This window comes from Gavialis gangeticus, unplaced genomic scaffold, assembly GCF_001723915.1.
Source record: "Gavialis gangeticus isolate Ggan-Ray unplaced genomic scaffold, GavGan_comp1, whole genome shotgun sequence".
Classification (NCBI taxonomy): domain Eukaryota; kingdom Metazoa; phylum Chordata; order Crocodylia; family Gavialidae; genus Gavialis; species Gavialis gangeticus.
Genome location: NW_017729002.1, coordinates 11,307,310 through 11,318,896, shown reverse-complemented (window position 1 = coordinate 11,318,896; position 11,587 = coordinate 11,307,310). Strand labels below are relative to the sequence as shown.

The 11,587-nt window shown below is 39.9% G+C and overlaps 1 protein-coding gene across 12 annotated transcripts in view; it reads left to right on the top strand.

Annotated features, from left to right (window-relative positions):
- The window catches only part of RBFOX1 (RNA binding protein, fox-1 homolog 1), a 2,526,522-nt gene that overhangs the window by 2,310,673 nt on the left and 204,262 nt on the right, over positions 1-11,587 (top strand). For all 12 annotated transcript variants that reach the window (XM_019507488.1, XM_019507490.1, XM_019507494.1 and 9 more), the window contains 2 exons: positions 4,251-4,394; positions 10,099-10,152. In XM_019507488.1, the coding sequence (XP_019363033.1) occupies positions 4,251-4,394; positions 10,099-10,152 (198 nt within the window). The remainder of the gene's footprint in view (positions 1-4,250; positions 4,395-10,098; positions 10,153-11,587) is intronic.

Sequence of the window (11,587 nt, the reverse complement as noted above, 5' to 3'; positions counted from 1 at the left end):
TGCTGAGGCACCAGCAGGACCTGACCTGGGCTGTAAACTATTCATTATCTGATGTAAAGGCCTATTTCCTCATCATATAAATTGCATTCCTTCACAACCCTTTTTCATGAGTGGGCAGAGATCTTGATTGCTCTGTCGGACCTGACAGTAAAAGGGTTTAATCTGATTAAGAATAAACACAGGAGGTGAGTGTAAAGCTGCAACTCACACACATGACAGGCAAAGATCAATATTCAAGTTTGACTGGATTTTTGTTCTCAGGACCTGAAGTGGCTTTTGTTGAGTTTTCTAAAAGAAAACCTTGAGGTGGACTTCCATCCCTTTGTATCCTCTGTGGAAGCTATACCATATCAAGCATCTGACAGATATATAGCCTTTGCTAGTGGGATGGAGGCAGCTGGGGGTCCCTCCAGCAGGGCTGGGGGTGGGGGGAGGTGGCTGTGGGTCAGGAGTGAAAGACATGAGCATGGCCTTGGGGGGGCAGGGGACTGAGGGTTGGGCACTGCCAGGGCCAGGGGAGTGTGGGTTGGGACAGGCCATGGATCTTTGCAAGTGAGTCCCAGTAGGCAAAAGGGTGAGAGCCACGGCTTTAGTTAAATTAGTGATCCCAGTGAAGATATGGCCTTGAATTCAGTTATCTTTTTCTTTTTTTTGTCTCTAAGCAAATTTGGACTTGACATGTTGGATTTACTGAGTTAGAACTAGAAGCTGTAGTTTAGACTAACTTAAAGAAGAAAGAATTAGGTATTTAGCAGAAAGAAAATAAAATGGACCTCAATGAGAAGAGAGTGCCCAATTTTCATTTTCAAATGCTGCCTCTTTCAGATTGTAGGGTCCAAATCACAACCAATAAGGGATGAAGAGCAAGAGGGAGGAGTTATGAATTATTGCACATTTAACATACCTTTGTATAAGGCTGCGTACAGAAATAAAATAATTCCACAATTGTTTGGCATTATTTTAATAATTAATAACTTAATAATAATCTTTGTATGACAGTAGTGACTAAAGGCCCCAGTTCCAGTGGACATCTCATGGTGCTGGACACTATGAATGCAGAGTCAGTTCATGCCGAACGGATAAAGCCTTCAACCCTGTCATTAATTGTTATAGGTGTACTGCTGCAAGTTGTGGATTATTCACAAGAATATGTGAAAATTAAACCCAAAGTGATGAATAGCAGTTATTAACTATGTCACCTGAAGAAAGATTAATTCACTCGCTCTATTCTAGCTCCTCATCCGTGAACTGGGAGTAATAGTGTCTCCTGCCTCTACCCATTGTTTTTTTTTTTCTTTCAGTTATGTAAGTGACAGCATATGGGTATACTGGTATTACATTTAGGTTGACTCAACCAGGGTTAGGTTGAGCTAAATACTCAAGTCTGTAGGAGTTCAGAGTGCTTAAATCACCCCAAAATGGTGTGCCAGATCTCAGTTCAGTTGAAGAGGTGCACTAACTTAGATCAAGATCACATTATCCTGATCTAAGAAATCTCATTCATGGCACAGCCCCAGGACTGGAAAAGACCAAGCGCTAGCCCCAGGCCTGAGGCTGCACTGTTCCTATCTGCCAGACCCTGACTGGGCTGTTTCTAGCTCCCTGACTCCCTCCTTTCCCAACTGGGCACCACCCCTCCTCTGCAGATCCACCAACTGCCCACTAGAGGTGTGCAAAGCTTCGGTCACTGGTTTGATTCAGAAGAGATGTGGCTTGATGCGAAGGCTGAATCACGGAATCCAGATTGAATTGGAGGACAAAAAATACCCCTCCAAATTGATTTGGAAAAGATTTGGAAAAGATTTGGAGGCTCAGAGATCTGGAAGGCAGTCTTGCAGGGGAACAGAAACTAATAAGAGGGAGGAGGAGCAGGTGGCAGGGGGCGGGGGGAAGACTGACATCTGTAGCTGGCCAGTGACGGTGTTCTTTCCCTGAGGCCCAAACAGCACATAAGCCTCTGCAGCCTTTCTGTCCCTTTTGTGAGCAAAAGATGGGCAGGCAGCTGACCCAGAAACAGGTGGGCAAGTGGAGATCTAACTGGCACTGGGAAAGCCCCCCAGTACAGGCTACCATGCCTGCTGTTTTCATCCCACTGTGTATTAACACACACGCAAAATCACGCATCACAAGTTTTGCTTTGAACAGTTTGAGGTGCAGTTTCCCAGCACTTATCTCCTTGAAACTTAGTAGACTTCATTCCCTCAGAATGGGCTACCATCCCTGCTGATTTCATCCAAATCTGACCAAAAAATGACAAAGTTATAGGTATTTCAGTGATTCCCCATTGTAGTCTATGGCCAAATCACCGAATCTCTCCAAATCAGCGCCGAATCTTCCGAAGCCAGTTCAGCTGAATCAATTTGGGACAGCGATCTGAATTTCTGAATTGATCATTGTCCTCTGAATTGGTTGAATCCAAATTGAATACTTTCCTATTTGCACAGGCCTACTGCCCACCCTGGACCAGGCAGCACCCCTCAACCTGGCCCACCCCTCTCCCCACCCTGAATTACTTACACCAGTTTTCTGTGAGACTCACACAAGTGGCAAGTAGCTTCAAGAATTAAAAAAAAAAAAGTGTTCAAAACATCACTCTGTATCTCAACATGGTTGTTTGCTCTAAGCTTTTGCTGGGTAGAAATTACAGGAAGTACACAAGATGAACGAAGACGTTTTATTTATTTAAACTTGCTTGATGAATTCAAACAAGTTGCTTGATGAGTGCACAGATAGTGAGCATTGTGAAACCACTCCTGCTAGTTTTAAACTTAGCCGTAGTTTTCTTCAGATCACTTGTATTTCTATTCTATTCCATTCCATTCTGTATGGGTTCTTTTGTGGCCCTTGTCACTGTAGTATGTGAATGTGTATTAAAGAGTATGATAACGTTTTGTTTTTCTCGTCCTAAAAATGTTGTCTGTCATAATTACAGTAATGTCCCACCAGGGAACTCCAGCCATGAGAGATGAGTTTGATGATGCTAGCTGGAACTGGGAGTTTTCTTGATTTCCAATATTTTTTTTTTTAAAAGTGTACACAAGAATACTAGTTAACCTACCATAGTAGAAGACAAGAGAACAACTAGCAAAACGAATATATGGAAGAGGTATGTAAGAGGAAAGGAAGAGGCATGAAAGAGAAGCAGAAATGCAAGGTTTCTTCTATTTTTCTCCATCAGTTTTCTCCTGCTCCATTCTCTTTCCTCTTCTTTTCTACACTCCTAGTTCCTGTGAAAATTTAAAAAATCAGCCTCTAACATACATAAATATAATCATAAATGCTCTTATCCATGCACTTGTGCATCTATAGATAGTGCCTAATTAATCACACTGCACTGTATATTGTCATCAAAGAAAATTACACAGATTTCTCCGAAGTACAGTTTGACTAAGGATGATTCATTTTAATTTTCAGATGAGTGACATAATGCCATTTATGATTTAATCATAATTTATGCAATTCAGAATTAGGTCTCAAATATGCCACACTTCTGATGCAAACTAAATACAACACTTCCTTTAAAACGTAGTACAGCATCTCCATAGGAAGTGCTATTAAACATTATATGTTCTTGTTCTAATGTGAAAATCTTCAAAGACCAGTTTCTGGGTTTCATTTTTATCTTGGATATCCTTAAAATTATTTATTTTGCCACACATTATTCTTCTATATTTAAGGCCTTTTCTGTAATGCTAACTATTCATTTTGATAAATTGAATCCCTGGAGGCTATTAGCACTACTTATGAAATGGACACTAATATGTGATGTGTTCCCTGCTTCCAGAATAGAGAGGAGGTTCCTACTGGTCTCTGTGTGAAAAGCCAAGTTGTAGCTTCACTTGACAGTGTATAATTTATTACTGGTAGTAGGCTGTTGCGTGGTTACTGTGCTTCAATTTCTTCTCTTGGAAAACATTAATGGAAAGTAAAGATATTTCCACGGTACTTCTACCAGGTTTTAAAACCATTTAAAATATATTTTTAACCTACATTGTTGAACTTCTTTCCCATACTGTTTAGTTTGTTCCGAGTCCTGGACAGTCTAGAGTGGTTGGAATAAATATAGCGATGGAATTAATAGATGTTTTACATTTCTAACTTAGGTTATTTTTGTACATCAGTGTTTGAATGCTTCCTGCTTTCCTTTTCAATTATATTGTAAAGAGTTAAGCTCATCACCCTTTATGAATGAAAAAACTACAGCCATGGTTAGAGCATGTTTTACTTTATTTTACTTTAACTCTTTTTAGCAGACAGATGATGCAGCACAGACTGACGGCCAGCAACAGACACAATCCTCTGAAAACACAGAAAACAAATCACAGCCAAAACGGCTGCATGTCTCAAATATACCCTTCAGATTCCGGGATCCAGACCTCAGACAGATGTTTGGGGTGAGTGCTCTGTTCCTGTTTGGATGTGTGCTTCTTATTGTGACACGTTTAACTTTTTTTTTTACATTATTGGTGCAATTAACTTGTAATCAAAAGGTATAGACAAACGTACATAAGCATACATTTTAGCCACTTCAGCTGTTAGGCCATACCTGTTACATCTGCATGAGCATGTAGTGATTCAAGTTAGCCAAATAGCCCTAGCTTTGACCCTGAAGGGAGCAGGGTTAAAGTTGAAACTGTTGTGCTACACTTATATTATTAGAAGTCATGGAGATGTAACAATTGCATCATAACTTATAGCTTATATCAGTATCCTCTGATAGCACTACATTAGTTATATATGTCTATACCAAAATTTATCTAATGCTTTCCATTGTAAGATCCTTTATTCAGTTGCTCATAACCAATTGCTGGATTTGCCTGTTCCATTTGTAAGAACAAACCGTCCTAGACGCATTTTAGAGAACTGTAGCTTGATAGCAAATCCATGATTTTTCAGCATATCATATTTTCTCACTTTCTAAGAAAGAAAAGCATTTATATTGCCTGATATTATTCAAGACTTGTGACGCCTTTAGATTATATAGGTTTGGGGATTAAAAGCATTACTTGGGCTCACAATCAAGGCCCAGATCCACAAAATGATCCACTAAGTTTCTTGGGTCCTCCTCTGTGCCAGTGTTTTAGCTTTACTCCTCTGATTATCCATAGTAAAACCCGTAGCTTACACCTTGCTCAGTCTAGCCCATACCAGAAGCTCGCCTGAGAATTAAAGTTTGAAACTGGGTTCACACCCTACCTTGCTTGTCCTATAATTATATTTTATGTTCAGTTTTTTGTGTACAGTGAAGTATAATCAGATAATGCAAATAGGGAGGGATGACTTACGTTGCTCAAAATAGAGCAATCCTAGAGTCACCCAAAATAAATATACCATTAGATGCCTTAGGTGAGAACTTTAGGTACCTAAGCCAAGAGAACAATCCTCCAAACTCCCATCTATTGATGTGTAGGTGTCTGCACATAACTAAGGGAGCTGACACAAGTGACATTTTGTTGCATGATTGGCCCCCTGAAGTGCCCTACAGCAGTGGCCTTACAGAAGAGCATGGCTGCAGAGTGCTTTAAAAGGACTGTATCCCATGACAATCTGAACCCTCGTTAGAATTCAGCTCAAGGCAGTTCAAAGTGGAGCACCTTCATTAACTTGTGTCCACCCGCAGTGGGATCAGGGCTGGGCTGATGCAGGCCAGCCCTGCTCCCAGCACTGTCTTCAGAATGGGAGCAGGCGTGAAGGGAATGGAGGGAGTTCTGTCTGGGGTTTGCCCATCCAGTGATGGAGGGTGGGATAGGAGGGATGGAGCTCTCCCAATGTGGGGAAGCTCCAATCCACCCACCCCACCCTGCAATGCCAGCTGGACAACCCACAGACTGAGCTCCTACTGTTCCCTTTCCACCTCCCATTCTGAAGAAAGCACTGGGGCTGAGAGGTGGGAGGGGCAGGACTAGGAGAGAGTGGCTGCAGACTCACAGCTGCTGCAAGCTGCAGCTTGATCCCTCAACCTCCAGAACCTGACAGTGTATGTCTGATGGGTGCAGGGGATTGCTATGATAACTCACGGTGCTTCTCTGTGGGGAGCTGCACTTCTGTCTGTGCTCTTTTCTGTCTCCTCTGTCTGCGCTTACTTTTTCACCAGTAAAGTTCCCTGGATGCCAAACTTCTACTCCTGCACATAACCAGAACGGTCTGCATCTTGACAGAGCCAAACATCTCAATTACTTGTTCACTCCTAAGCTTATCTGTAGCCTCAAACAGGATTGAGTTCCTCTATCTAAGGAGGGACTCAGTCCTGTAGGTACACCCTAATCACATCTAACACACTTAAAGGAATATGCTCCTTACAGAACATAGCACCCAGAGACACTCATTCAAAAACACAGGAGCAGGAGATGGAACCAATTTGTGGTGGTAGTGGTGCTATTTTCAGCAATAGTCCAGTACTTGGAGCATTCACCCAGAAAGTCAGAGAAATTAGCTTTATAAGGTCTTCTCAGCCGAAGATGGTTCAGGCCCACATTGTCTATTTTCCAGTACAGTGTCCTAACTACCTAGCTGCAGGCTGTACTTTCCTGTGTGAGGGTGGAACACCTTCTGTCGAAGCTGTACCACTTTTCAGAAAAGAATTCAAGAGCCAGCTAGCCAGAAGAAGAAGATAAGAGGGATTGTGATTCCCTAGCCAGTGATTAGGGCACGTACAAGAGAAGAGGCATGGGTGTGCTGTTCTCTTCTCTAAGTACTGCTTGTACATTTTACGTTATTAACAGTCATCAGCTGAAATGCAGGAAGAGTCCTAAGGCCAATTGTCAGAAGTGGATTCCATCTTGGAATCCAGGGGTATGTCCCAACAAATGTGCACATGCATTTCCCTGGGGACATTATTGTGCTGCTGCTACTTGTCCCTGGGGAACACCCCTGCATGCATGCTTTTGTGTGTGACAAATTGCCCCAGGTGGGGTAGGGGAGGTTAGGGCCAGCACCTGGGCTGGCTCCAGCAGTGTTACCTGGGGTTCGGTGGCAGTGATCCAGGCATGTAGAGCATGGCCAGCAGCCAGAGTGTGGCTCTGGCTAGCTAAGCTCTGGTTTTGGGTGGTGCATGCTGTGGCCATGTGCACTGCCCTGGTTTTTTTGGTATTTTAGATACCAGGATTTCCCAGTATCTAATTTGGGTTCTGTACTGCACAAATGCAGCATGGAGAACCTTTTGATGTGCTCAGTGTGCATTTTGTGGTGCTGCAAAGCACGTGTGTGGGCTTGTCTAAATATGCCCCAGGTGACTAAAAGTTAGGTTTTACCGTGTTGAGTAGTGCAACATCTAAATTCTTTGCTGGATCCAGCCACAAGCTAATGCTCCTTTCACAAATTGCATATGATTGAACAGAATACACAAGATCATAGTCTGGTGCTGGAACTCCTTTTTCTGCACCTGTTTACATGATCTTAATAAAAATGAATGACACATACAGGCTTATGCTCATGTTAGAACAGCCTGTTGGAGTGGGTTAAAAACCTGCAGTTATTTTACTTGTTGTGTGTGTGTGTGTGTATGTGTGTGTGTGTGATAAATTAGTGCAGGCATATATATTATGCATAGTGTATAGGAGTCCCAGTACAGTCTTTTAAAAGTCAACAGGGCTCAAAAATTATCAAGTAGCTAACTTGTATTCAGTAGGGTAAACACATACATTTTTCACTTCAATTTTTAAAAACGTGTTTAGGGTGTTGCTTCTTATTTGATTGTGAATTTGAGAGTGTATTTTGCATAGGACAGAAGTGGGATAAACTGAGAAAAAAGAACATTTCCACATTACTGTGCCTGAATTATTCTACTCAGAGTTTAGCACCACATGGTCCCTGGGCCAGATCTAGCCTGTGAAGAGGTTGGATCAAGCCAAACTAGGTGCAGCATAGAAGTGCCATGCAGCTGAGCTGAATTGCTTGTCCTGTTTGCAGCACCCTGCTCAGCAGCCCTCCCTTAGGCACTTACATTCACTGCAGAGGACTAGTGAGGACAAGTGCAGGCATCTTGAGCTCACTACTGGGTGGAGATTTTAGGGCCTGTAACGGGCAGGTGCCCCTTGCTTTAGATAAGTTCACTTCAATACAATATTTGCTGCGATACGTGTCGCAATTCAAAAGCATAAAATACCTTATAACTTATAAGAATTCCGTAGAGAAAATGTATGTAAATCCATTCAAATTACATGAAAAGAAAACCTCAGAAAACAGGTTCCATTTCCAAATACATAAAATGATAGGTTTCTTAAGGCATTGAAGTTTATCTTAAACAAGTTACATTTCTTTTGGTATTCAGAGTTACTAAGATTTAGAAAACCAAAATAAATCTAACTTTCAAACTGGAGGATGCCTGGACTTCTCCAATTTCAAATGATGTGGTTATATTAACAGTATTACAACTATAAGTATCTTCAGCCTCCCAGTACCAAACAGAGATCCCTAAATACGCTGGCAAGTTGGGATTGTACAGTATTTTTTAAAGAAATGGGTGAAGTGCAAAGAAATTTGAGCTGCTAAATTGGTAGGAAATTTCTGTAAATGCAAATTTCAGTTTCTGAAATTAAGTCTGATTTTGCATTTTGATGTTGTAAAGACCAGTCCTTTTTAGGGTCACGAATATAGGAGAATAGGCTTATTTATCATGTGTTTTTCAACCTTATCCCACTTTCTGTGTAAACCAATTATAAATTAAACTTGAAAGCAGTTAACACATTGGGCTAATCAGAGGATAAATGTAACAGTGTGAAAAAGAAAAAGATAACAACTGTCTGCTGATTTTTCCCATGGAATGTTAAAGCTTTTTAATGAGTTTAAAACATACCTCTACCTTTCTTGTCATCCAGGTACTTAATATATATTTTAAGACTAAGAACAAGGTAGTACACTAGTGTAAAGCCTAGTTTTCAGAATAATTAAGCATTAAGGTTATTCTGCATTTGTCTGCATTAGATTGTGTCTTTCCACTTTAATATATTGTTTGTGTCACATTGCCCCACCAATGTTGCACTGCTTCACATGGCATGTTAATGACACATGAAATAACAGAACATGACATGCTGAATGATGTATTGGAAAGCATCACATCATGAACTATGTCACATCAAAAAGTATTCTCACTTACCCATGCTAAATACTGCTTGGATTTAGCATTCATTCTTTTCACTAAAACAACCACAAACTCCTCTTTTGCCTAGGGTTTTGCACACATGAACAATATCTAGTGTCCTGTGAGTGTGCACATAGTATCAGTGATAATAGTTACTATTGTTATAAGTAGATATTTCTAATGCACAAGTAACCCTCCTAATTAGTAATGTTATATGATAACAGTGTAGAGCCTGTTTGAGGAAAAAAAGGCCATTGGTTAGGAGCTTCTCTTCACTATCCTACAGGGGCACTGGAAGCTGCGGGAGAACCTCCTAAAGGGTATGGGTGGAATCCTGGCTCCACTGAAGTCAATGACAGAACTCCTATTTGATTTCAGTAAAGCCAGAATTTCACCCTATATCTTTATTCACAGCAGGAAGTAGCTGTAGGAAAGATACCTTGTTCCTCTTCATTCCATTCTGAGCAACTGCAGGAAGACCCAAGATTCCTCAGTACAGAAGAGGACTGGAGAAGGGGGTGAGGGAAGGGGAGGTGGTGATAATCCTTTCTGAATGCAGCAATTAACACCTGTCTGGTAGGTGGTGATTGCTGCATTCTAAAGGGATTAGCACAATAGGATGTGACTCCTACTGAAACAGAGGAATGAAAGGCCACTGAAAAGTATGGAGAAATGTTGGGACTTTTCCCTTCACTTCTCTTCATTTTGATCAGAACTTGGTTCTCTATTAGTAGGTGCAACTTCATTTAATTGCTGTAGGTGAATGTTCACAGGGAAAGTGACATAGTTGTAACTGGCACCAAATTTCTCAAATAACATACGCTTGATTCAGCCTCTTTTTGATTTGACATTGTTGTGCTTGATTGTATGGTAGTTTATTACCCACGTATATCTCCATACTACTACCCATATTTTATATATGGTATGTACTTTTCTAAATCTCTGAACTATTTATGCTATATCTGTTGTGAAGTTTTTAGGTTTTCTTATGTTCATGTGACTTTTCTATTTCTTTACAGCAATTTGGTAAAATCTTAGATGTTGAAATTATTTTTAATGAGAGAGGCTCAAAGGTAAGCAGTTTAATTCACCAGAGGAATCTGTTAATTTATTTGAAGTATATTATATGAGTAATAGGAAACAACTGCACTGCTGTAATAAATGCATCTTAAAAAAAACACTTAAATGGAAACACTATTTGAGCCTTCTGTCAATTTCCCAAACAGCATGAAATTCATTGGACTCATATTAAAGCCTTTAAAAGGGGTAATTTTAACTACTGTAAGCTGTCAACAGTAATATGGGAGTATTGTTTTCTGTTTTTAAATATAATCAAGTTTTGTCTGCTGATTTATTTTTTTATCCTTGAGTGATAATTACCTTGCTCATTTTATAAAACGAGTCCATGTTTGCAGAAAAATAAGCAGATCATTTGTTAGAATAGGTATTTTCTGCTATTGAAATGAGAGTTAGTACTATAATATGATATCCTCTTGAGTAATTACTTAATAAAATGAGTGATTGTACCAGATTGTTGAAGTGCAGATGTTTTCCTGGTTAGTTAAAAACTTCAATACACCAACCTTTTGAATACAATTTATTATAGCATTTCTGCTGATAAATACATTGCACATGCTATTGTGAGTTTATTTGATTTCTTCTGAAACTTAATTCACTTTAAATTTATAACCTGGTTTATTGGGTTTCTATGAGAGAAGAACAATACTTGTATCACCATTAAATGGTGTTTAAAAAAAAGTCATTTTCCCAGCAAGTGTTACTCATGTTATCAGCTTCATTATAATTTCCTATGTTTGTGTTATATACATGGTGTCTCTTCCCCCTGTTTCAGACCCTCTAATCATCTTCCACTTACATATCAGGCCTATAGTAAGTCTTTCCTTCCTATATATAATCACTATTAATGACGGACTCCTTTTCCAACTATCAACACACTATAATCTTTCATCTCTTACAGTATGTCAGCCACATTATAATTCTATTTTACATCAGATATGCTATAATCCTCTTGTTAATCCCTGTCATGGAATGTTAGTGTTTTAAATTCTAAATTTAAAATCCATCACTTTTCTTTCCATATGAAATGGGCAGTTATCATGTACTTATTCCAAAAGTTAGCCTACCATTCATAAATTAACATTCTCTCACCTGACACTCAACTGGAATATGCACTGCCTGTTTTATAAAACAACAAATATTTGAGATTGGAATATATGGGTTTTTACCATTAGGTTGCTTGTTCAAGTGGGCTCAGGTTGACACTGACTGCTATCAGTTATGCTACATGATGACTGGAATGCAGTGTGAAAAGATTTGGTTGTCCAGGACCTCTTTTTTTTTTTTTTTTTAATCTAGGTTTACTGATTTCAGAAGAATCACCACAACTGGTGCCTTTGGGTGATTTTAAGAATAAGGTCAAGGATTCAATAGACACAGTCAGTACTTTTGTCCACTCACCCTAAAGCCTTAACTAGTATTTGCACTGTT